Below are 27,036 nucleotides of genomic sequence, written 5' to 3'. Positions count from 1 at the left end.
ACCTGAATCACTCATCATCTTCTCTGCTTTTACTAATTCTCCCTGTTTTCTACCTTCAATCTCTTTCCTTCCTTTGGGTCTATTTCCTCAGCATACTAATATATTCAGATCTCTTACACATAAAAAAGTAACAGTATTAAGAGGTGGGACCTTTAAGAGATGGTTAGGCTTCACCCTCACTCCTTCTGCCATGTAAGAGTGGAGTGAGAAGGTGGCTGTCTATGAGGAAGCAGGCCCTCGTTAGACACTGAAACTGCTGGTGCCTTGATCTTGGGCTTCCCAGCTTCCAGAACCTCACGAATGGATTAATGCCATTATTGTAGGAGTGAGTTAGTTATCTTGGGAGTGGCTTTCTGATAAAACAATGAGTTCAGCCTAATTTCCTCTCTCTGCCTCATGCACTTGCTTCTGCCTTCCATCCATCCTCTTTGGGATGACCCTCACCAGATGCTAGCACTATGCTCTTGGGCTTCCCAGCCTCTACAATAGTGAGCAAAATAAATCTCTTTTCTTTATAAATAACCTAGTCTGTGGTATTCTGTTACAGCAGCACAAAATAGACTAAGACACCTACATTCTACAATACCACTCTTTTTGTGTTCTCTTCCTATCTCTCTGGCAGTTTCTTTTCAGTTTGTGTTTTCATCTTTCTTGTCCATGCCACTATCCACTCCTGTCACTTATCATCTGAGTGTGTTTGCAACCTCCTTACTCTGACCTCCCTTCCTCTACCAGAGTCCTCCTCCACATCATTGTTACTTTGGTTTCTAAGGAGGATGGGTTAAAACATATAGTGACATATTGATGTAATTCAGAAACACAACTATTTGTTTAAAGGATCATGTGTTTTAAGAATGATTCTTGTTTACTCTCTGGAAGGCTAAGCCTCAGGAGACATCAGTTCGGCATTCAGACTGTCCACTTGCAATATAAGAGCTGCTGGACAGCTTAAGTATTTTCAGCTGTAGGCACTGGGATTATCTGCACCAGCTGATCTAATTACTACCTTACCTATACCTAACTTTATACCTTGGTGAAGAATTATCTTGGAATACAGCCATTCCTGCATCCAATCACAGCAGGAACCTCAGGTAAACAATTCATTCAATGAGAGTGATGGCTCTGCCACATCCACCAATCCCAATCTTGGTTCATGCACTACAGAGAACAGCAGCAATTAAAGTGACATTTTAATAACCAGGCATAAGATGTTTTTATTATAAGGATTGCTGAAATTCCTCAATTCATGATTACTATGGTTTGAATATTTGCGTTCCTCCAAAATTCATATGTTGAAATCCTAACTCCAAGGTGATTGTATCAGAAAGTGATTAGGGCCCTTATTTTAAAAAGCCTAAGAGAGTTCCCTCCCTCCCTCTGCCATGGAAGAGTAGAGTGAGAAGATGGCTGTCTATGAAGAAGCGGGCCCTTGTTAGACACTGAATCTGCTGGTGCCTTGATCTTGGACCTCCTAGCTTCCAGAACTGTGAGAAATAAACATCTGTCATTTATAAGCCACCTAGTCTATGGTATTTTGTTATACCACTCTGAATAGACTAAGAAAATAATTTTATTACTGGCTTCATGAAAAATATTCCCAGGGTTGCCTCCAGGCAGATATTCTAGGAATCCAATGTAAGCAAACCTGGTCACTGATTTCTAAGGGGCAACTCTGTCTATGTCTCCCCATGAGACTGTAAATCCTGAAAGCAGGGAAGATGTCATTTAATTTCTGTTACTCTAGCATCTGGCAAAGTGACTGGAATTTAGTAGCTACTTAATAAATATTTGTTGAGTATTTGTATATTTGACTGAATATACAAACTAATAACAGCCAGATCATATATAAGAATAGAACCCTCAGCTGCATGTGGTGGCTCATGCTTTTAATCTCAGCCCTTTGGGAGGTCTAGGTGGGAGGATCGCTTGAGACCAGGAGTTTGGGGCTGCAGTGAGCTATGATCATGCCACTGCAGTCCAGCCTGGGCAACAGAGCAAGATCCTGTCTCTATTTTAAAAAAGCAGAACTTTGATCCACAACCAGTAGTAATCTTCCCAGGAAATCAACCCATATCTACAATAACCAGTCCAGGAAGCTAGCCTGCTATGCCAGACTTGTACGAAGCCAGATTGCTATCTCTAATAAAAATCTAAGAAGCCAAACAATAATCCTTATAATAATCAGCCCCAAATAGCTAGGACTTTAATAACTTGACAGCTTCCCTAATTTTTGTCTTTGCTTGCAACTTAGGACTAACCAGAGAAAACCAGATATTCCCCCACTAACAACTCCTGTAAGATGTCCAGTTTCCAGTTAGCCCTCCAACAGCTTCCTATGCCAACAGCCTCCAATCAGGGCACACCTGAAGCCTTCCTTTCTTTTCCACTATAAGATTTTCTCACTCCTCTGCCTGCCTTTGAGTCTGCCAAAACACAAATAACAGTGGCTGACTCCCTTGCTATAGCAAGTTCAGAATAAATAGCCTTTGCTTGTTCTTATTTGATTAGTCTTCATTTATTTTCACAAGTAAATGCCTTTGGAGACTTAGGACAGACCTGGACCCGCCATGGTAACAAGGCAGAACCTTAGGATTGGAAAGGGGTTACGGAGAAACGTAACCTGGATAGCTGTTGGAACCTGACTTTCTCAGGTTATTTGCCTTTACACCCTCTTTTCCCATTTAAAAAAAAAAAATCCTGAATCTTCAAGGCATGAATTTGAAAGCAGAATCTTTTGATAAGAGACAGCCAGCTGACTCTGCAGTTCCCAGTGGCCCCCTGAGCTTCATCTTTCACAGATAGTAGGCTCAGTTTGATGACTCCTGTCACTGCCATGCTGGTCCATGTTCAAGGGTCCTCAGAGACTCCTTCCCTGGGTTGCCCTTAGCACAGCTCCAGCAAGCTGGAGTTTCATAATTTTTTTTTTTTTTGAGACGCAGTCTTGTTCTGTTGCCCAGACTGGAGTGCAATGGCACGATCTCTGTTCACTGCAACCTCCGCCTCCTGGGTTCAAGCAATTCTCCTGCCTCAGCCTCCCGAGTAGCTGGGATTATAGGCATGTGCCATATGCCCTGCTAATTTTTGTATTTTTAGTAGAGGAGGGGTTTTGCCATGTTGGCCAGGCTGATCTTGAATGCCTGATCTCAGGTGATCCACCCGCCTGGGCCTCCCACAATGTTGGGATTACAGGCGTGAGCCACAGCGCCCAGCCCATAATGTTTTTACAAATTAAAAAATGTCACCAGAACCTGCACTCTGGCTTCAGGTAAGTCTATGTTAATAGTAACCTCTCGGCCAGGCACGGTGGCTCACGCTTGTAATCTTAGCACTTTGGGAGGCTGAGGCTGGCAGATCATGAGGTCAGGAGTTTGAGACCAGCCTGGCCAACACAGTGAAACTCCGTCTCTACTAAAAATACAAAAATTAGCTGGGCATGGTGGTGGGCGCCTGTAGTCCCAGCTACTCGGGAGGCTAAGGCAGGAGAATGGGGTGAACCCGGGAGGCAGAGCTTGCAGTGAGCTGAGATCGCACTGGTGCACTCCAGCCTGGGACAGAGCGAGACTCCGTCTCAAAAAACAAACAAACAAACAAACAAAAGTAATCTTCCGGTTCATTGGCTCTGGTTCTTCTTCAAATAGGGCCTCATCTCTCCTTTACTCCAGGTAGTGGTGATATTAAAAATATTTAGCACCTGGAATGACAAGTGCATGGACCAATCAAAACAGGGGCTCAAGCCGTACCAGGCATTAACCCTTTAGTTTTTGGATCCTGGGGAGGTCTGGGTAGAAGAAGGTAATGGGTGAAGAGGGGAAGGGTGCTTGGGGCATTGGCTATTTACCAATGCATATGAAAGTATCTCAGTATTTTAACAACCAGAACAGCATTTGTGCACACCAGATGAATGTCAGACCTGCCTTCAGATATTTCTGGGAGTTGTCAGTTTGTTGTAGTCAACATAGGCTGCCATAACAAAATTCCTTAGACTGGGTGGCTTTAACATTTATTTCTCATAGCTCTAGAGGCTGGGGAGTGTAAGATCAGGGCACTAGCAGACTCAGTGTCTGGCGAGGGCCCTCTTTCTGGCTTGTAGAGGGCTACCCTCTTGCTGTGTCTTTACATGGTGAAGAGAGAGCAATCTCTCTCTCCTCTTCTTAAAAGGGCACTAATCCCATCACTGGGACTCTACCCTTATGACCTCATTTATATCTAATTATCTCCCAAAGGTCCCACTTACAAATACCATTATACTGGGGGTTAGGCCTTCCACATATGAGGTTTTTCTTTTGTTTTGTTTTTGGAATGGAGTCTTGCTCTGTTGCTCAGGCTGAAGTGCAATGGTGCGATCTCTGCTCACTGTAACCTACAGCTCCTGGGTTCAAGCAATTCTCCTGCCTCAGCCCCCCAGTAGCTGGGACTACAGGTGCATGCCACCATACCTGGCTAATTTTTGTGTTTTTAGTAGAGATGGGGTTTCGCCATGTTGGCCAGGCTGGTCTTGTACTCCTGACCTCAGGTGATCCACCCGCCCAGCAGTGGACAGCCTCTCCTGCAGCTATACTGGCCTCTGCTGGGCATGACTGCGGTTTCTCCTGTGTGGTTTTATCTCTGAAGCACTAATTCCTCCATTAGCCTCTACAGGTGCTTCTGCTCTTGCCTGACAGACCTTATGTTCTTCTGTGGATGCCCAAGCTGCCTTGGGAAATCTCTGGGCACCACCACCAAAGTCTTAGAGCCCTCAAAGTGCCTGGATTTTCCAGACATTTAAGGTAAAGTGGGGGAGGAGAATGCCTCTTTTTCTCTTTAAATCTCTTTTATGAGAGGAGTACCAAAAGGGCATTTATGTATTTATTCATTGGACAAACATTGAGGGCAAATATACATCAGGCATAATTCCAGGCGTTAGAGCTAAAGTGAAAAAGACAGGCTCCCTGCTTTCATGACACTTACATTCTAGTGGGTGGAGACAGAATATAGACAAACATATGTAATGTCAGCTAATAATAGGTGTAGGAATAAAGCAGAGTCATAGGTTGGAGAATGATGCAGTATGTGGGGTATGCCTGCTGTTTTATATCTTAGACTGGATGATCAGAGAAGACCTCTGACATTTGATCAGGAAACTTAATCAAATAAAAGCGTGAGCAATGGGGGATATCTGGGAACATAGCAAATGCAGACTCTGTAGCAGTGTGCACACGCTACAGTGTTTTATGGTTTTAATGACCAGTTCCTTCACTTTTTCCTGACGTCTGCCTTTTTGTCTTATGCTTGCCTTCTCAAACCTCAATTAAGATTTTTTTCTGTAATTGACAGGTTATTTCATCTATCATCTTTGTTTATCCAGAAACAGAGAGAAAAGAAGAAGAAAGACAAGGAGGGGAGGAAGAGAAGCAAAAGGAGGAGGAGGAGAAGAAGGTGGCAGCAATAACAATGGATGTAGGAGGGGGAAAGGAGGGCATGCTGCCCTTGCTCCTTCTTTCATTGCCTTTTGGCTCCTAGATGAAGAAAGGGCTGCACCACGAGAGGGGCAAGTCTAGTCTGAGCAGTCTCTTGGGCCTGTGGGAAAGTTAGATGTGGGACAGAGGGAATCTGCTCCATTTTGAGTTGTCTGGCGTTTTTATGTACTCATTTCATGCAGTCCTGCTATGGGGATTGATAGCCAGGAAGCTGCACCATAAGTCCCAGGTGTAGGATCTTCTGTTCAAAGTATATGGGTAGGTCTCATGCTCCGTATGGGCCTCCACCTATCTTTTCCCATTCTCAGGACCCTCAGCTCCTTTTGGCAGCAGCATCTTAATACCTGCTGCTACTAGAGGGAAACATCATCAGGAGCACTTGCTTGGCCATAGTAGGTTGGTACCAGCAGGCAACATTCCTGTTTCCTAGTACAGTGCCTGGAACCTAGAAAGTACTCAGTAAGCCTTTGATCAGGAGGTACTGTGCTTCAGGACAGAAACCAGGATTCTGGTAATTAGGAATACATTCCACTCATGGGAAGTTTAAAACTGGCAAGCTGCGTGTAGGCATGTGCCTGTAGTCCCAGCTACTCAAGAGGCTGAGGTGGGAGGATTGCTTCAGCCTAAGAGTTTGAGTCCAGCCTGGGCAACATAGTAAGACCTTATGCCTAAAAAAAGATAAAAAATTAAAACCAGGGTAGAACTAGAACTTACGTAATTGCTTCCTTTAGTTTAATGTGTCAATGTTCTCTAGCAACCCAGTGTTGGTTTCACTATTCATTGCAGCAAGGGAGAACGCACACCATGGGAGATCATGAGATATCTCCATATTGGGATGTTACTAGGAGTTATAGGATTTGCCTTGTGTTAGGTGATTTTAGGGGGAAAGTTTTAAAGGCCAGTGCTTTTCTGTGAATTGGATGCTGTCAAGATGAGGGAGTAATTCCATGATTGGGCATCTTAATAAATTTTATCCAGAGGAAAAGAATACAGTGATGGGCTTGGCGCAGTGGCTCGTGCCTGTAACTCCAGCACTTTGGGAGGCCAAGGCAGGTGGATTGCTTGAGCCCAGGAGTTCAGGACCAGCCTGGGAACCATGGCGAAACTCCATCTCTACCAAAAAAAAAAAAAAAAAAAAAAAAAAAAAAAATTAGCAGAGCATGGTGGCACGCGCCTGTGGTTCCAGCTACTCAGGTGGCTGAGGTGAGAGGATTACTGGAGCTGGTGAAGTCGAGGCTGTGGTAAGCCATGATAGTGCCACTGCACTCCAGCCTAGGTGACAGCGAAAAAAAAAAACCACAGTGATGGTAGAGCTATAATTGATTTAAAAAAGCAGCAATCAAATTAACTGGAAAAGGAGGGTGTTTGATTTGCACAGTAACGTTGTTTTTGTCTGTGCTTAGGCAAGATTATGAAATGGTCTTGTCATGTCTTGTTTCTTCAGTCACAGAAAGACCATGTGTGATGTCGGTGTTCTGTGAGATCATTTATGCTCAACAGGAGAATATTGAGGGATGATGGTGAATGCTAGGCCAGCATGTGACAAACCTGAGGCTTAGTTACCTGTGTCAGACCAGTTCCCAGGCACCCTAGATTTATTTTCTGAGTCCTCCAATTGGTCAAGGGTAGACAAAGTCAGGCCACAGGACCATTAATCTATGATATTCAGATTTGCACTATTGCTAAATTTATGCTGATCTGGAGGATGTAGTCTGTAGTTGGGTTAATTCCGCCTTCTGTTGTAGGATTTGTTGAATCATATGATATGACAATGGCTGTGCAGAAACTAGGGCTGTGGACAGGATACATTGACCAAGTGCAAAAGAAGCAATTACCAGAAACAAAATGATTATCCATCTTTGTAAAAAGTCTTGAAGACAGGGGCCCAGATTATAAAGTCCTGGCAATGAAAACATGCCCCAGAATCCAGCTGAGTCTGTTTTTAGGGAGCCAGGAGGATTTTCTCTTTTCAGTTTACTCATGTTCTACTGGCTCTGTAGTATGTTCTACTGGCCCAGTAGTATGTGAGTATGGCGACAAGTGTTGCTAAATACAAACTCCTCCTTGGCCAGCTAAGAAGAAATCAAGGGTTATATAATTATCCATGAAAACTCTGGCTCAGAAATTCAAATTTAAGTGGTTTTATGAGCTGCTATAGCAGAAGTTTTGCTATCTATGGGGTCTGCTAAGGTCAAATACCTCTCTTGGACCTCCTTTTTTGTTGTATTATCTTTGTTGTGGGAATTTCATTCACAGAGTACACATGAAAAATGAGTCAGTTATCCCTCCTGGGAGTTCTCCCAGTAGTCTGTGATTGTGTGCTTGCTTCATTTTGTTGGTTTCTGGGTGTTCTTTTCAGAGAAACACAGTCTACTGGAGGGGTGGTAATTTTAAGCACTGGAGGGTCTCTAACAATTAGCTTCAATATAAAGGATAAGTTAGTGTGCAAGCCAGATGTTCCCATAAATAAGTAGTACCCTAGGGGAGTACAGACTGCATTGGGAGGATAAGGGCTATTTAGCACATCAGGGACAAGCCAACTTTCTTTCCAAGATAAGCAGATTTCTTGGATGAAGTTAAACAGGTTTCTCCAAAGCAGGCTGGAATGTTTTGGAAGAGAATGACCTGAGTAGTGTATAAAGAATAGCCCCAATATTAGTTTGTATTCCTGAAGGGCTAGATTTTTCTCATAGGATTGTAATGACTTCAGGGAAACATTCTTTTGAAGTGTAGATCAAGGTCCAATTTTTAGAAGACTGAGGTTTGGGATGAACTTTGTCGGGAATGCTTAAGTACCAGAAGTGACCTACAGAAGAAAATCTACTTGATGAAGTCTATGAAAGCACAGTTATTAAATTTTGTCAACAATTCCTTAAGAGCAGTAGCTATGGTTTGAGAAAAACACTCCAGAGAGTGTCTCTTTTCTTTTCTTTTTTTCCTTCCCTTTCCTTTCTCTTTCTCTTTCCCCTTTCCCCTCCTTTCCTTTCCTTTCTCTTTCTCTCTTCTCCCTTTCTCTCTTTCTTTTTTAGATTGGATTTCACTTTGTTGCCCATTGGCACGATCACAGCTCACTGCAGTCTTGGACTCCTGGGCTCCAAGGATCCTCTTGCCTCAGCCTCCTGAGTAGCTGGGACTCCAGATATGTGCCACCATGCCCAGCTAATTTTTTATTGTTTGTAGAGATGGGGGTCTTGCTACATTGCCTAGGTTAGTTAGACTCCTGGTCTCAAGTGATCTTCCCACCTTGGCTTTCTAAAGTGCTGGAATTACAGGTATGACCTACTGCACCTGGCCAAATATTATTTTAAGTAGTAGAACATAGGGAGTCAAAAGTAACAGGATGAAGATAAGGGTTATCTCCCTGAGAAATCAATTTGTTAGTTAATCAAGGGTGTCAGAATGCAATAAGCAAGATTAGTGGTAGGGTAAGAGATGCCAAGGAATCAGAAAATTAATCTTGTCCTGTTGTCTTGGGTATAAACTGCTCATTTCTGCAGTCAGCAGCTTCTGGGGAAGTCCCAAGAATCTTCAGTTTGAGGTCTTCCAATAGTATGGGATGTCCGGTAGCCAGGAGAAAATGATGCATGTCTTTTTAGTTGTGTAATATGAATCCAAGGATCAATGTCTTCTAGTTTTACTCCTGGGTCAGTTAACAGTACCTGACATTTTTTTTTTTTTTGCATTGAGGCTCAAGGGAAATTGTTTTCTAATGCTTTTTCAGAAGACCAAATCTCTAACTTCAGAAGCTGCTTAGGTGGGTGCTTTGAGAATGCAGCTTCTATCTGTTTTTGATAAAGCAGGAGTTAATCTTAGAAGTCCCCTGCAGCAATTAGTGATAACAACTTATATTAGTAGCATCTAGTATTAGTAATTCACGAATACATGAGGAAGCCTGTTATTAACTCAGAAGGAGATAACTTATGGGTCTTAGAATGGACTGACCTTATTGCCATCAAGGCAAATAGAAGTACTTTGGGCTTTGGAAGTTAAGACAGAAGTTAGAGAACTTTGAAAGCTATTTTTTAGAATTTTATTAGTTCTCTTTATCTTTCCTGAAATTTGTGGATGCAAAAAGTTAGTGGAGTTTCTAAAAAGGTAAAGCTTTACAGAGTTATTTAATATCAGTGAAATGTGTGTCCTCTTACTGGAGATAAACATTGAGATTTCACATTCAGGAATACAAAATTAATAAATTTTTTTCTACCATTACAGTAATAGGTCTCCAGCAAGGAGAACCCCTAAACCCCTTAAGAATAAATAACCCTAATGTACTCATAGTCCATTTAGAGGTATTCAACAGAACTCCAAGACTGGGCTCCAGTTTCATGTTCTACCTTCATAGTTTTGCCAGGATTGGGTCATTGACAGGTAGGCAAGACATACATCCTTGGCAATAACCCTAAAATTGCCCCACCAACATTGGTTCAGCATCACTATCAATGTATCTCTACTATTGTGGGTAATACCATGAAGACTTTTTGCTGGACTCCACTTTAATTATGGCTATTTCCTTAGGTAACAGTGAAGAATCTCAAGATTATTATTATTTTTTAAAATTTTAATTTAAAAATTTTCCCCATAGGTTATTGGGGTACAGGTGGTGTTTGGTTACATGGCGTCTTAAGATACTTTAATTTGCCATTCATTTTGTAGAGGTTCCTGAAGCGGTCAGGAAATCTTTGTTTTTAAAGCACTCCAAAGTCATCGACGAACCACCAAAACATATGTACTATCAGTATAAATATTTGCTCTGTTATCCTTTATCAGCTGGTTGGTCTAGGCCAGGGCAATTCCTATACTAACAGAGGACCTGGGATGGCATACTGAGTCAGCCACTTACTAGGTAAGAAACTTTGGGCAAATTAATTTTTTGAGCCTCAGATTCTTCATACATGAAATAGTAATACTTGTCTCACAGAACCGTGAGCATCTAATGAGTTATTGTACAATAACCAACCTATCACTAAGTCCTTCACATTGATTATTTCCTTTAATTATCACACCCATCCTATGCGATGGCCTATTATCATCGTTTTATAGACACAAAGTCACACCGCTTTAAGTGGTGATGCCAGGATTCAAACTCCGATCTTTCTGATGCCAGTGCCCAGTTCTTAATCCCTCTAACAACCCGTGACACTTTTCCACGGTTAGGTTCAAGCGCCCACCATACAGCTTGACACTTTAGGAGATACTCAACCTTTAAAACTTTATAATATGCATGTGTGATTATAACGGGTACGTCCTAGAGTTTGATCTCTTCTCTGTGCAGGGGCGAAACTCCACCCCAGCCGAGAACTACACTGTCCTTGCGCGGGGCCCTCTGCGCCCCGGGAGGCGCCCAGTCCCGGTTTATTGTGAGCTTACAGTACAGTTCGCAAGGTCCCGGCCGGTGACGGCGGCGAGGCGGCGGCGTCGCCTGTCGCAAACCTCCGCCCTAAGGCGTTCCCGCCGGGCCTCGCGCGGCGTCCCTAGCAACGCGCGCGCGGTCTCCCGGCCCCGCCCAGGCGGGCGGCACTGCGCCTACGCTGGGCCACAACCGCCAGTCAGGTCTCTCCCCTTCCTCTCCCTCCCCCCCTCCTCCTCCTCCTCTGCCGCCCAGAGCGAGACACCAACATGGAGCCCGAGGATCTGCCATGGCCGGGCGAGCTGGAGGAGGAGGAGGAGGAGGAGGACGAGGAGGAGGCTGCAGCGGCGGCGGCGGCGAACTTGGACGACGTAGTGGTCGTGGAGGAGGTGGAGGAAGAGGCGGGGCGGGAGTTGGACTCCGACTTTCACTACGGGCACCAGCACCTGGAAAGTACAGACGACGAGGAGGACGAGGAGGCCAAGGCCTGGCTGCAGGCGCACCCCGGCAGGATTTTGCCTCCGCCGTCGCCCCCGCAGCACCGCTACTCGGAGGGCGAGCGGACCTGTCTGGAGAAGGTGAGGCGGGCCGGGGAGGGGTGTGGAGCCGCGGCGAGTTGGGGGTGGAGGCTGGGCCCCGAGCGCTCCGCCCGCCCGCAGGTCACGCCGCCTGACGGAGAAAACGCGCGCGGCTGAGGCTAGTAGGCGGCCCCGACTCCAGCCCAGGTGCCGGCCGGCTGTTCCGCGTCTCCTAGGCTTTGTGGCAAAGACTTCTCGTTTCCAACCCCTCGGTGGGTCCTGGGCCTTTTGAACTCCCGCAGACGTTCAGGGGAGCCTGCATTCCCCGTGAGTGGGGGTGAGAAACGCTGAGAGAGGACCACGGGTTTGTCGAGCCCTGAAGGAGGGAAAAGGCGGTGTAGGACCGGAGCGAGTGGTTGCCTGGGGAGCATCTTGTTGGGGAGACAGTGAACAGATTAGCTTGACTGAATTGCAGGACTCCCCTGAGGGAGTAATGTGGATAATGTACACCGCGCGATCACTTAGTCTGGAGAGGCTCCCCGCGGGTTTTCCTCCCCTGGACCATCATTTGTAGCAATAAAGGGGTTCCCCAGCCGATAGGAGGGGCTTGGAATGCAGGAGGCTTGTGATGCGGCTCCAGACAGTCTGGAAAACTACAAAGCACAGATAATACACAATGGAGAAAGCCGATTTCATGGTAGGCCCCCGAAGATCATTTTGAAAATAACTCTCCATTTAATTTGCTGCCCTTACCCCCCCTTTTTTTTTTAACTTACTGTTTTTCGAGGAGCAAGACCTGCCCTGTTCAGTACAGTAGCCACTGGCCACGTGTGGCTTTTTACATCTTAAAGAGAAAACTATTATAGTTTTGAATAAGAGTTAAAAATAAATTAAATGAAAAATTCCATGCGTCTGTTCTTACTGCTTTTCAAGTGCTCAGCAGCCACACTAAGCTAGTGGCTACCATATTGGACAGAGCAGATAATGGAACAGTTCCATCATCACAGACAGTGAAGGTGTAGAGTTTTGTCACTAATGAGCAGTAGTTGTTGTTTTGTCTGGTGAATATTCCAGGGGGTACTTAATTCATTGAACATGTATTATTAGAATTCACCATGTGCCACACATTGTGCTGGGTGCTAAGGAAAGCTTGGTGAACCCAAAATTTTTGGTCTCTGCCTTCCTCGTGTTCATGGTCTAGAGAGGGAGGCAGACAGATTTCAGATGATCACATAAATAAAAGTGAAACTAATATGTGGTAATATTCTATGAAAGCATAAAGTAAGATAATCTGGCCTTGTCAGTGAAGCTGGGAAAGCCTTCTTGAGAAGGTTATGATAGAGCTGATATCTGAAGACAGTTTAAGGTTAATCAGGCAAAAGGAAGGGAAAGAGCCGTCTAGCTGAGGGAAAAACACATGAAAAGGTACTGTTGATGAGACAGAGCATGGCATTTTCCAGGACCCAGAAGCCAATGTAGTTTGAGCACAGACTGCAAGGCTTTGTGTGCTATGCCAAGGATTTAGGGGCTTTATCTCTGGAGCTTTGGGGAGTTGACGAAAATATTTGAAACGAGGGGATGTATGATAAGTTAGGTGTTTCAGAAAGATCAGGTGTATAGCAGAGTGTGGAACAGCTGTGATAGCAAGGTGGGATGGGGAGCAGTAGTCATAGGTCAAGGGCATAAATTAGGAGACCATTGCAGCATTGCCAGGCAAAAGATGATGAAATTTTGGAATAGGGAAGTGTTGGTGGATACAGGGAAAAGTGGACTGATTTGAGAGATATTTAAGAGGCAAAATCATCATACTTAATAACGGATGGGATGTGAAAGGTGAAATAGCCAGGTGTTAGGTTATTGTTTGAATGGTTGTGCCAATATTAAGATATGGCCAGATTTATGGTGGAGGTGGTGGCTGTGAGTGGGTGGTGGAATTGGTTGGGTGAATCTTAAGATTATGAGTTTGGTTTTGAAGATTGATGGAGAAGGCTGGGCTAGAGATTTCAAGTTCTAAGTCATATACATAGAGACCATAATTAAAGCCACACTTGTTGACTAGGTCTCCTAACTTTTATTTTGTCCTGTGACTTCTTGCCTGAATAACTATTAATATTCAAACTATCTTGAAGCCTAGAGGAGGAGTTTTTTAAACAAAATTTTAATTTAATTTAATTTTAGATTTGGGGGTACATGTGCACGTAATTAACGTGGATATATTGCGTAATGGTGAGGTTTGGGCTTCTAGTGAACCTCTCACCCAAATAGTGTACCTTTGTACCTGATAGTGTAACATTGTACTTGATAGGTAATTTTTCAACCCTTCTCTCCTCCTTCTGGAGCCCCCAGTGTCTGTTTATTTCCATCTTTGTGTGTACTTATTGTACCCATTTTTCTTTATGTCTCTGTGTACCCATTGTACCCACTTGTCTTATCAGTGAGAGCATGTGGTATTTGATTTTCTGTTTCTGAATTGTTTCACTTGATAAATAGCCTCCAGGCTCCATCCTTGTTGCTGCAAAGGACAGGATTTCATTCTGTTTATAGCTGCATAATATTCCACGATGTATATTAATACATACTACATTTTCTTTACCCATTCAGTTGTTGATGGACACTTAGGTTGATTTCATGACTTTGCTATTGTGAACGGTGCTGTGATAAACATATGAGCACAGATTTTTTTCTTTTTTTTCAACGGCGTCTAGCTGATCTAGAACACCTGGGCTCAAGTGATGCTCTGCCTTGGCTTCCCAAAGTGCTGGGACTACAGGTGTGAGCCACTGTGCCTGGCTCAGATGTCTTTTTGATGAAATGATTTATTTTCTTTTGGATAGATACCCAGTAGCAGGATTGCTGGGTCAAAGGGTAGTTCTGTTTTCAGTTCTTCAAGAAATCTCCATACTGCTTTCCATAGGAGTTGAACAATTTACATTCCCAACAACAGTATATACGTGTTCCCTTTTCTTCTCATCCTTGCCAACATCTATTTTTTGACTTTTTAATAATAGCCATTCTGACTGGTGTGAGATGATATCTCATTGTGATTTTAATTTGCATTTCTCTGATGCTTAGTGATGTTGAGCATTTTTTCATGTTTTTTGGCTGCTCGTATGTCTTCTTTTGAGAAGTGTCTGTTCAATCTTTTGCCCGCCTTTTAGTGGGGTTATTTGTTTTTTTTTTCCTGTTGATTTGTTTGAGTTCCTTATAGTTGCTGGATATTAGTCCTTTGTCAGATGCATAGTTTGCAGATATTTTCTCCCATCCTGTAGGTTGTCTGTTTACTCTGTTCATAGTTTATTTTGCTGTGCAGGAGCTCTTCTAGTTTAATTAAGTTCCATTTGTCTATTTTTATTTTTGTTGCATTTGCTTTTGAGGTCTTAAACTTTTTTCCTAAGTATTCTTTAGTATTATTATAGTTTCGGGCCTTACATTTAAGTCTTTAATCCATCTTGAGTTAATCTTTGCATATGGTGAGAGATAGGGACCCAGAGGAGGAATTTTTAAGCTAACCCTCTTTTACTACAGCCAATGTGAGAAAATTAGTATCCTGTTTAATAATGAACTATCTTTTTTTTCCCCCGCCGAGATGAAGTCTTGCTCTGTTGCCCAGGCTGGAGTGCAGTGTCACGATCTTGGTTCACTGCAACCTCTGCCTCCTGGGTTCAAGCAATTCTCCTGCCTCAGCCTCCCGAGTAGCTGGGATTACAGGCATCCACCACCATGCCTGGCTAATTTTTGTATTTTTAGTAGAGATGGGGTTTCACCATGTTGGCCAGGCTGGTCTCGAACTCCTGACCTGTGATCTGGCTGCCTCAGCCTCCCAAAGTGTTGGGATTAGAGGCATGAGCCACCACGCCCAACCTCTAATAGTGAACTATCTATGGGTAATAGAAAATCTTACTTCTGAGACCCCAGAGTATTTTTTTCCTCCCCACAGTTTTTTCTTTCCCCTGAGAAAAATTAGATATTTTCTTATTTACCTGAGAGAATATATGATAATATATAGAATATATAGATGATTTTCTGTATTAGAGGTAGATTTACAATGATACAATGAGTATTCAGATAATTTTTCCTTTAGTTCACTGGCATATTGAAACTTACTGGCATAGGTTGGAAAGTGTTTAAGGAAAAAATGCTTAGTATGTTTCTTGCTAGAAATTTATGAACTATGAAATTCTTAGATGTGTTGTATAACATCTAATGCTGCGTATTTAGAGGATGAGATCAAATAATAGGAAACATTAATTTCATCCAGTTTACTCTCAAGTTAAATGACAAAATTGTGTTATTCAATTTACTCTCATATCTCACTAGGTAATAAGGGAGTTATAGTGGTGTTATATAAGGCAGTGATTAAGTTTGTAGTCCTGTTACTAAGGCTGAGTTAAGCTACGATACTGTTTAAATTTGAAGTAAAATATGACCAGTCTTATAACTAAGTCTTTTTAAGAGGGAAGTGAGTGATTCAGAGCCTTATGTTGTTTTTATGCTGGTCCAACAGACCATTCAAACACTTCTTGTAATTCCTTAACCTGAATTTCTGAGTTGTGCTGGGGGAGATAATTCAGTTCTCTGGGTTGGCATCACTAGAAGTTTTTGGTCTCCAACTTTTAATTGGGTCATCAACAGTGCTTGGAAATCTTTTTTTTTTTTTTTTAAGATGGAGTCTCTCGCTTTTGTCACCAGGCTGGAGTGGCAGTGGCCCGATCTTGGCTAACTGCCACCTCCGCCTCCTGGGTTCAAGTGATTCTCCTGCCTCAGCCTCCCCAGTAGCTGGGACTACAGATGCGCACCACCATGCCCAGCTAATTTTTGTATTTTTAGTAGAGATGGGGTTTCACCATGTTGGCCAGGATGGTCTTGATCTTTTGACCTCAGGTTATCCACCCGCCTCGGCCTCCCAAAGTGCCGGCATTACAGATGTGATGAGCCACTGCGCCCGGCCCAACAGTGCTTGGAAATCTTTAGTTTCCTCTCTGTCAGCTTCTTTCCCCATCTTCCCTCTTAACTTCTGTCTTCCACCCAGAGTTCAACATCCCCCCATAACCAGGTTACAGTTTCAAAGAAGAGAACACAGGCTGAACCTCTCCCGTTTCTGCTCCCCATCTCCAGATTTATCTACAGTGCACAATTTATTTTTTTAACCTATTCATATACGTTTTATTCGTAATATTAATCCTGTTTTGTGTTCCTAGGGTAAAAACTATTTAGTCGTAGTGTGCTTTTCTCTTGAGGAACTGCTAGATTTTATTTGCAGATATTTGATAATGGTTTTAAATGTTTTTCTGTTTGTTTTTTGTTTTCTTGGCCAGTATTTATCAAACTTGACATCAATATTATGCCATTTTCATAAAAGGTACTTGGATGATTTTTGTTTTTCTGGAACAGTGTAAGTACAAAGGAATTTTTCTTTCTTGTATGTTTGAAAGATATCACCATTTAAACTATCTCTGTATTCCTTTCAGGGTTGTAGTCTATATATGTTCTCCTTTCTTGGGTTAATTTTGGTAATTTTCCTAGGAAATCATTCTTTTCGGTAAGGGTTTCTAGTTAATTTTAATGGAGTGCTACACAGTATTCGTTATTTTTTCATTTGCCTCTGTGGTTATTTTCACTTCTCATTCCCAATTTTGTGTAATTATGCTTTATTTTTCTCCTGATTTGACTAGTTAGGGGTTTATTTAATTTATTTTTCATTCAAGGGCACAGCTCTTGATTTAAGTTTAATTCTGTTGCTGTTTATTTTTTAATTATTAAAAAATTATTAATTTTAATAATAAGTTCAGTTTTCATCTTTTACTATTTCCTTAGATTTACTTTGATGTGTGTGTGTGTGTGTGTGTGTGTGTGTGTATTTCCTTGTGTTGAGTGCTTAATTGACTTACTTAAAAACATTTTAGTAGCTTTTTTGAGATATCATTCACATACTGTACAATTCACCTTTAATTTAAAGTGCACAATTCGGTCGTTTTCAGTATATTCATAGATATGTGCCATCATGATCACGGTCAATTTTAGAACATTTTATCACTTCTAAAAGAAACCCCATACACTAGCTAATAGCCTCCGTCTTCCATTCCCCGTATGCAACTATTAGTCTACCTTCTGTCTATAGATTTACCTATTTTGGGCATTTCATATAAATTGAATGATATGTGTTTTTTTTTGTGACTGGGCTTCTTTCACTTAGCTTAATGGTTTCAGGATTCACCTGTGATGTGGCATGTATCAGTACTTCATTACTTTATATGGCCGAATAATATTTTATTATATGGATATGTGATATTTTGTATATCCATTCATCAGTTGATGGACATGTTTTTTTTTCCTACTTTTTGGCTATTATGTATAATGTTACCGTAGACATTCTTATATAAGTGTATGTGTGGACATATGGATTCATTTCTCTTGGATGTGTATCTAGGAGTAGAATTTTTGGGACATGGAATTCTGTTAACCTTTTAAGGACCTGCCAGATTGTTTTCCAAAGTGGCATTCCTGTTAGCAGTGTATGAGAGTTCCAGTTTCTCCACATCCTTATCAGCACTTGTTATTACCTCACTTTTTTGTAGTTTTGATTTGCATTTCCCTTGTGGTTCATGCATCTATTCATGTGCTTCTTGGCCATTTGTGTGTCTTCTTTGGAGAAATATCTATTCAGGTCTTTTGCCCATTCTTTAATTGGGTTTTAATTGGGTTATTTGTCTATTTACTATTGGATTGTAAGAATTCTTTATATATATTCTTTATATATATGCATATTACGTATATAATCCCTTATCAATCAAGGGATTGACAAGATACAGTCCCTTGACAAATGTGAGGTCATGAGGACCTACTATGTTTTCTTTGAGATTTTATAGTATTGCTATTACATGTAGGTCTTTGATCCATTTTGAGTTAATTTTTGTATATGATGTGAAGAAAGGGTTCAAACTTTATTCTTTCGTATGTGACTATCCAGCACTGTTTTTTTTTTTTCATTTTATTGATTTGTGTAAATTTATAGAGTTCAAGTATAATTTTGTTACATTGATATATTGCATAGTGGTGAAGTCAGGGCTTTTAGTGTATCCATCACTGGAGTAGCCTACGTTGTACTCATTAAGTAATTTCTCTTCATCCACCCCACTCTCACACTCCCCACCCTTCCAAGACTCCACTCTCTGTCATTCCATACTCTGCTTCCACATGTACATGTTATTTAGCTCCCACTTGGAAGAATAGGCAGTTTGTGTTTCTGCAGCACCATTTGTTAAAGAGGCTATTCTTTTCCCCATTGATTGGTCTTAGTACCCTTGTGGAAAATCAGTTAGCCATAGATATATGGGTTTATTTCTGGATTCCCAATTCTATTTCATTGATCTATATGCCCACCTTATGGCAGGAGACACTTTTTTTTTTTTTTTCTGAGATAGGTGTCTCTTTGTTGCCCAGGCTGGAGTGCATGCAGTGGTGCAATCTCGGCTCACTGCAACCTCCACCTCCTGGGCTCAAGTGGACCTCCTATCTCAGCCTACCAAGTAGCTGGAACTACAGGCACATGCCACCATGCCTGGCTAATTTTTGTAGGTTTTGTAGGGATGGAATCTCACCATGTTGCCCAGGCTGGTCTCAAATTCTTGGGCTAAAGCCGTCTGCCCACCTCGGCCTCTCAATGTGCTGGGATTACAGGCGTGAGCCACCATGCCTGACTAGGAGACACTCTTTTGATTAATATTGCTTTATAGTAAGCTTTGGAATGGGGGAGTTCTCCAACTTTGCTTTCCTTTTTCAAGATATTTTAGCCATTCTGGAGCCCCTTGCAACTCCATATGAATTTTAGATTAGCTTGTCAATTTCTGCAAAGAAGCCAGCTAGTATTTTGATAGAGATTGTGATGAATCTGTAGATCAATTTGGGAGTATGGTCATCTTAATATTAAATCATCTGGTCCTTTTTTTTTTTTTTTTGAGATGGTGTCTTGCCCAGGCTGGAGTGCAGTGGTGCAATCTCAGCTCACTGAAACCTCTGCCTTCTGGGTTCAAGCAGTTCTCCTGCCTCAGCCTCCAGTAGCTGGGATTACAGGTGCGCACAACCATGCCTGGTTTATTTTTGTATTTTTAGTAGAGACGGGGTTTCACCATGTTGGCCAGGCTGGTCTCGAACTCCTGACTTCAAGTGATCCACCTGCCTTGGCCTCTCAAAGTGCTGGGATTGCAGGCGTGAGCCACCGTGCCTGGCCTAATCATCTGGTTCATGAACATGGGATATCCTTTCATTTATAGTTGTGTCAATTAATGATGAGAATACATTCTGAGAAATGTTTCATTACACTATTTCATTGTTGTGCAAACATCATATAGTGTACGTACACAAACCTAGATGGCATAGCCTACTACACACCTAGGCTATATAGTCTAACTGTTTGCTCCTAGGCTACAAACCTGTACAGCATGTTACAGTACTGAATACTGTAGGCAGTTGTAACACCATGGTATTTGTGTTAGATACATTTGTGTATCTAACACAAATACTTAGAAAAGGTATAGTAAAAATATGGTATTTTACATATATATATATACTTTTTTTTTTTTTTTTTTTTTTTGAGACAGAGTCTCGTTCTGTCACCCAGGCTGGAGTGCAGTGACACAATCTCCGCTCACTGCAACCACCGCTTCCCAGGCTCAAGTGATTCTCATGTCTCAGCCTCCTGAGTAGCTGGGATTACAGGTGTGTGCCACCACGCCTGGCTAATTTTTGTATTTTTGGTAGAGATGGGGTTTTGTCATGTTGCCTAGGCTGGTCCCGAACTCCTGACTCAAGTAATCTGCCCACCTTGGCCTCCCAAAGTGCTGGGATTAGAGGCATGAGCCACCATGCTGGGCCGGTATTATAATCTTATAGGACCACCATTATGTATGTGGTCTGTAGTTGATGGAAATGTTCTGATGTGGCGTACAACTGTAATTAGATCTTCTTTAAATTTCAATAATGTTTTATAGTTTTCAGAATTGCACTTTTTTCTTAAATTCTTCAAAGTATTTTATTGTTTTTAATGGTATTGTAAGTGGAATTATTTTTCTTAATTGAATGTTTGGGTTATTCATTGTAGATGTTTAAAAACACTTGATTTTTATATATATTAATATTGTTTCTGAATCTCTTCTGAACTTGTTTATTCATCCTAATAGATTATTTGTGGGTTCTCTATGATTTTCTTGTAAATATCATGTCAAGGGCAAATATATATAGCTTTATTTTTTCTTTCCAATCTGGATGCCTTTTATTTATTTATTTATGGCTAATTGCCCTGGCTAGAACCTTTAGTAAAATATTGAATAGGAGGGGTAAGAGTGTATATGCTTTTTTATTCCTGATCTTAGGGCAGGGGTGTCCAATCTTTTGGCTTCCCTGGGCTACATTGGAAGAATTGTCTTGGGCCACACATAAAATACACTAACAATAGCTGATGAGCTGAAAAAAAATTGCAAAAATATAATGTTTTAAGAAGGTTTACGAATTTGTGTTGGGCCACATTCATGGTCCTCGGCTGTGGGTTGGACAAGCTTGTCTTAGGGAGAAAGCATCCAGTCTTTTACCCCCGAGTATGATGTTAGTTGTGGGTTTTTAATAGATGCCCTTATCGTATTGATGAAGTTTCTATCCCTAATTTCTTAAGTGTTTTTAATAATTTGTCAAATTATTAATCAATGTATTACATTAATTGATATTAGGTTATTAAACCAGCCTTGTGAAAATAACTCACTTTGTCACAGTGTATAAACATTTTATGTGTTGCCTGTCATAGAAATACACACACACACACACACACACACACACACGCTTGTATTTTGTTTAGAGTTATTCCATCTGTATTTGTAAGTTATATTGGTCTGTAGTTTTCTTTTGATGCTTTTGTCTGATTTGGTATCAGGGTAATATTGACCTCATAAAGTGAATTGAAAGTGTTCCTATTGTTTTTGGAAGAGTTTGTGAAGGACTGGCATTAATTCTTTGAAAGTTTGATAGGTTACATCAAATGGGTCTGGGCTCTTTTTTTTTTTTTTGCAGGATGGGGCATAGTATTTTAATTACTCTTTTTTCTTGTTATGGGTCTATTCAGATTGTCCATTCTTTCTTTTTTTTTTTTTTTTTTTCTTTTTTTCTTTTGAGATGGAGTCTTGCTCTGTCGCTCAGGCTGGGAGTGCAGTGGCGCGATCTCAGCTCACTGCAAGCTCTGCCTCCCAGGTTCATGCCATTCTCCTGCTTCACCCTCCCAAGTAGCTGGGACTACAGGCGCCTGCCACCACCCCCGGCTAATTTTTTGTATTTTTAGTAGAGCCGGGGTTTCACCATGTTAGCCGGGATGGTCTCGATCTCCTGACCTCGTGATCCACCCGCCTCGGCCTCCCAAAGTGCTAGGATTACAGGCGTGAGCCACCGCTCCCAGCCTGGTTAGGCTCTGGTAAAATAGTTTGAGGGCAAGTTTTCTAAGAAGAACAGAATATTCTGGGAATATTCAAAATGGTTATCCCCCCAACCCCCTCCCCCTAACTGGGGGGAGGTATTTTTCTCTCATCTTAACTGTGGTAACATGCTAGGGGTTGTGGAGATAAAACTTACAGAAGCATGGAGGCCCTTCGTAAGACTGGTTTCCCTGCAGCTTTTAATTCTCAAAGTTGTCTGCATTGCACCTCCAGCAATTTGTCAATTACACTAGCTTTTTCTTCCCTAGTACTGGTTAGTTCCCACAGTGGTTTCTGTTCTTGGGATTCTGCTCTGGTAAGTTGTGATTCTCTGTGTATGTACCTCTCCAATTTTTGGAACAATAGTTTGCCCTTCATCTCAGTTCTCTGATGCATATAAGAAGAGTTTCGATTTTTTAGTTTGTTCAGCTATTTTTTTTTTTTTTTTTGTGATGGGGATGGGAGTGATTACTTCCAAGCTCTTTATATGCTTCACCAGACCTCTGTTTTGGGTTGTTTTTTTTTTTTTTTTTGAGATGGTGTTTCGCTCTTGTTGCCTAGGCTGGAATGCAATGGCATTATCTTGGCTCACTGCAACGTCTGCCTCCCGGATTCAAGTGATTCTCCTGCCTCAGCCTCCTGAGTAGCTGGGTTTACAGGCATGTGCCATCACGCTCAGCTAATTTTTTTTCTTGTATTTAGTAGAGATGGGATTTCACCATGTTAGGCTGGTCTCGAACTCCTGACCTCAGGTGATCTACCTGCTTCGGCCTCCCAGAGTGCTGGGATTACAGGCGTGCGGTTTTGCTTTTAAACAGACTTTATCTTTTAGAGCAGTTTTAGGTTCACAGCCACATTGAATGGGCAATAGAGAGTTCCCATCTGTGTCCTGCCCCTCTTCATAGCCTGCCTCACTGTTAACATCCTGAATCAGAGATGTGTCTTTTGCAAATATTTTCTACCAGTCTATAGCTTGTCTTTTTATTCTTTTGACATTGTTTTTCACAAAGCAGAATAAGTTTTTAATTAAATCCAGCTTATCAATTATTTCTTTCATAGATTATATGCCTTTAGTATTGTATCCAAAAAGCCATCACCAAACCCAAGGACATCTAGATTTTCTCCTATGTTATCTTCTAGGAGTTTTATACTTTTGCACTTTGCATTTAGGTCTTTTTATACTTTTGCACTTTGAATTAATTTTTTTGTGTGAAGGATGTCAGGTCTGTGTCTGGGTTCATTGTTTTGCATGTAAATGTCCAGTTATTCCAGCACCATTTGTTGAGAACACTTTCTCCGTTGTATTGCCTTTGTTTTTTGGTCAAAAAATCAATTGAATACATTTATATGGGTTTATTTCTGGGCCTTCAATTTTGTTTTACTGATAAATGTGTCTATTTCATTGATACATGCTCTCTTTATTACTGTAGCTTTATGGTAAGTCTTGAAGTTAGGTAGTGTCAGTCCTCCAGTTCGGAGTCTTTTGCCCCTCCATATAAACTTTAGATTGAATTCATTGATGTGTGTTAAAAATTGCTGGGATTTTGATTGGGATTGCATTGATCTTAATAGATCAAGTTGGGAAGAACTGACATCTTGACAATATTGAGTATTTCATGAAGTTGAAATACCTTCTCATTTATTTAGTTCTTTGATTTCATTCATTGAGTTTTATAGTTTTCCTCATGTAGATCTTACATATATTAAGTTAGATTTATACCTAAATATTTTATTTCTTGGGTTGTTAATGTAAATGGTATTGTACTTTTAACTTCAAATTCCACTTCATTGCTGGTATATAGGAAGTGATTGACTTTTATATATTAACCTATATTCTGCAGTTTTGCTAGTTTTACTCATTAGTTCCAGGAAAGTTTTGTCAGTTCTTTTGGATTTTCTTTTTTTTTGAGATGGAGTCTGGCACTGTCACCCGGGCTGGAGTGCAGTGGTGCGATCTCAGCTTATTGCAACCTCCGCCTGCCAGGTTCAAGTGATTCTCCTGCCTCAGCCTTCTGAGTAGCTGGGATTACAGGCGCCTGCCACCATGCCTGGCTAATTTTTTTTTTTTTGTATTTCTAGTAGAGATGGAGTTTCACTATGTTGGCCAGGCTGGTCTCAAACTCCTGACCTTGTGATCTGCCCTTCTCAGCCTCCCAAAGTGCTGGGATTACGGGCGTGAGCCACTGCGCCTGGCCTGGATTTTCTGTATAGACAGACAGTCATGTCATCTGCAAACAGAGTTTTATTTCCTCCTTCCCAGACTGTGTACCTTTTATTTCCTTTTCTTGTCTTATTGCATTAGCTGTGACCTCCAATACACTGTTGGACAGTGGTGAGAGGGTGTATTATGTCGTCATTGTGTTGCTATGAAGAAATACCTGAGGCTGGGTAAGTTACAATGAAAAGAGGTTTAATTGGCTCATGGTTCTGCAGAGTATGAGAAGCTTGGTGCCAGCATCTGCTTCTGGTGAGCTTACAATCATGGTGGAAGGTGAAGTGGAGGCAGGCGTCTCACATGGCAAGAGCAGAAGCCAGAGAGCAAGGGAGGAGGTGCTACTCTTTTAAACAACCAGGTCTTGTGTGAACTTAGAGTGAGAGCTCACTTATCACTAAGGGAATGGTGTTAAACTAATCATGAAGGATCTGCTCCCATGATCCAGTCACCTTGTACCAGACCCCACCTCCAACACTGGGGATTACATTTCAATATGAGATTTGGAAGGGACAGATACCCAAATCATAATCAGAGAGGGAATCCTTGCTTTGTTCTTGATCTTAGAGGGAAAGCTTCAAGTTTCATTAGGTATGATATTAGTTGTAGGATTTTTTGTAGATACTCTTTATGAAGTTGAGAATATTCCCCTCTATTCCTACTTTAATGAGAATTTTTATTGTGAAGAGGTTGTCAAATGTTTTTTCTGCATCTGTTATATGATCATGTGGTTTTTCTTCTAAAGCTTGTCAATGTGATGGATTATATTAATTGGTTTTTTTTTTTTTTTTGAGACAGGGTCTGGCTTTGTCACCCAGGCTAGAGTGCAGTGTTGCCATCTTGGCTCATTGCAACCTCTGTCTCCAAGGCTCAAACCATCCTCCGACTTCAGCCTCCTGGGTAACTGGGACCACAGGCATGTGCCACCATACCAGGCTAATTTTTGTATTTTATTTAGAGGTGGAGCGGGGAGTCTCAATTTATTGCCCAGGCTGGTCTCAAACTCCTGAGCTCAAGTGATCTGCTCACCTTGGCCTCTCAAAGTGCTGGAATTACAGGTGGGAGCCACTATGTCCAGCCTTAACTGATTTTTGAATGTTGAATCAAGTTTGCATATGTGGGATAAACCCACTTGGTCATGATGTATAATTCTTTTGTACATTGTTAAATTTGATTTGCTAATATTTTGCTGAGAATTTTTACATTGATGTTCATGGGAGATAATGGTCTGTTGTTTTTTTTTTGGTAATGTGTTTGTCTGGTATTGGCAGTAGGGTAATACAGACTTCATAGAATGATTAAGAAGTATTCTCTCTGATTCTGTCTTCTGAGAGATTTTAGAGAACTGGTACAATTTCCTCCTTCAGGGTTTGGTAGCATTACCAGTGAACCTGTCTGGGTCTGGTGCTTTCTGTTTTAGAAGGCTATTAATTCATGATTCAGTGTTTCGAATAGATATAGGCCTCTTCATTTTGTCTATTTTTGTGTCAGATTTGACAGATTATCTTTTTTAAGAAATTGTTCATTTTATCTAGGCTATCAAATTTGTGGGCCTAGAGTTGTTTATAGTGTTCCTTTATTATCCTTTTAATGTCCATGGGATCTGTTGTGATGTCCTCTCTTTCTTTCTTTTTTCTTTTTTTTGAGACAGAGTCTTGCTGTGTCACCCAGGCTGGAGTGCAGTGGCGCAGTCTCCCTCACTGCAACCTCTGCCTCCTGGGTTCAAGCGATTCTTGTGCCTCAGCCACCTGAGTAGCTGGGATTACAGGTGTGTGCCACTATGCCCCGCTAATTTTTGCATTTTTAATAGATTTAGGGTTTCGCCACGTTGGCCAGGCTGGTCTCGAACTCCTGGCCTCAAGTGATCTGCCCACCCTGGCCTCCCAAAGTGCTGGGATGACAGGAGTGAGCTACCATACCTGGCCTCATTTTTGCTGTTTATAATTTGCATCCTTTATCTTGTTTTATTAGCCTGGCCAGAGGTTTATTGATTTTATTGATCTTTTCAAAAGAACCAGCATTTAAGCTTTTACTGAGTTTCTCTCTTTATTTGCTATTCTCAATTTCATTGATTTCTGCTCTACTTTTTATTTATTTTCTTCTCCTCACTTTAAATATGATTTATTCTTCTTTTTCTAGTTTCCTAAGTTGGAAGCTTTGATAATTGATTTCAGATTTTTTTCCTAATATATACATTCGGTGTTATAAATTTCCCAGTAAGCACTACTTTTGCTGCATCACAAATTTTGATAAGTTGTATTCTTACTTTCATTTAGTTAAAATATTTTAAAATTTCTTTTGAGAGTTCTTATTTGACCCACATGCTATTTAGAAATACACTGTTTAACCTCTTAAGTATGTTGGGATTTTCCAGCTATTTTTCTGTTATTGATTTCTAGTTTATTTTTTCCTTTATTGTATATATTTATACATCATGATGTTTTGATATACATATACCTAGTGAAATGGTTGCCATAGCCAAGCAAATTAACATATTCGTGATCTCACATAGTTACTGCCTTTTTTTTTGAGGCAAGAGCATCTAAAATCCTTTTAGCAAGAATCCTAAATATAATACAATATTATTAACTATAGTACTTATATTTTACATTGAATTGCTAAACTTGCTGATCCATCATACCTGCAACTTTGAATCCTCTGACCTACATCTTCCCATTTCCTCCCCTGTTCCTCACTTCTACTTCTTTGTACTTGACTTTAAAAAATAGATGTCATATGTAAGTGAGATCATGCAGTATTTTTCTATCTTCCAGGTTTATTCATGTGACAAATGGCAGGATCACCTTCCTTTCTAAGGTTGAATAATATTCCTCCCCCTTCCCCTCCCCGTGTGTATGTGTGTGTGTGGTGTGTGTGTGAGTGTGAGTGTATGTGTGTGTGTCTTGTAGTTTATTCATTCATCAATGGATACTTTAGTTGTGTTGGTGGCTATTGTGATAATGCTGCAGTGAACATGGGAGTGCAGGTATCTGTATGAGGTGGTGGTTTCATTTTCTTTAGGTTTTTACCCAGAAATGGAATTGCTAGGTCA

General features: G+C 41.3%; 1 protein-coding gene across 11 annotated transcripts in view; it reads left to right on the top strand.

Moving 5' to 3' along the window:
- Positions 1 to 10,944: 10,944 nt before the first annotated feature.
- ALMS1 (ALMS1 centrosome and basal body associated protein) overlaps positions 10,945 to 27,036 on the top strand; it is a 229,282-nt gene continuing 213,190 nt past the window's right edge. For 9 of the 11 annotated variants that reach the window (XR_008522357.2, XR_008522360.1, XR_008522358.1 and 6 more), the window contains exon 1: positions 10,947 to 11,381. Coding sequence is in view for 8 of the 11 variants with exons in the window: in XM_002811888.6 (XP_002811934.3) it covers positions 11,073 to 11,381 (309 nt within the window). In the remaining 3 variants the exon portion in view is untranslated. Of the gene's footprint in view, positions 11,382 to 27,036 lie in introns of all 11 variants that reach the window. The other 2 variants (XM_009237176.4, XM_054548053.2) reach the window with 1 other exon arrangement.

The sequence above is a fragment of the Pongo abelii genome, chromosome 12 (genome assembly GCF_028885655.2).
Source record: "Pongo abelii isolate AG06213 chromosome 12, NHGRI_mPonAbe1-v2.0_pri, whole genome shotgun sequence".
Taxonomy (NCBI): domain Eukaryota; kingdom Metazoa; phylum Chordata; class Mammalia; order Primates; family Hominidae; genus Pongo; species Pongo abelii.
This window is presented reverse-complemented; position numbering and strand designations above follow the sequence as displayed.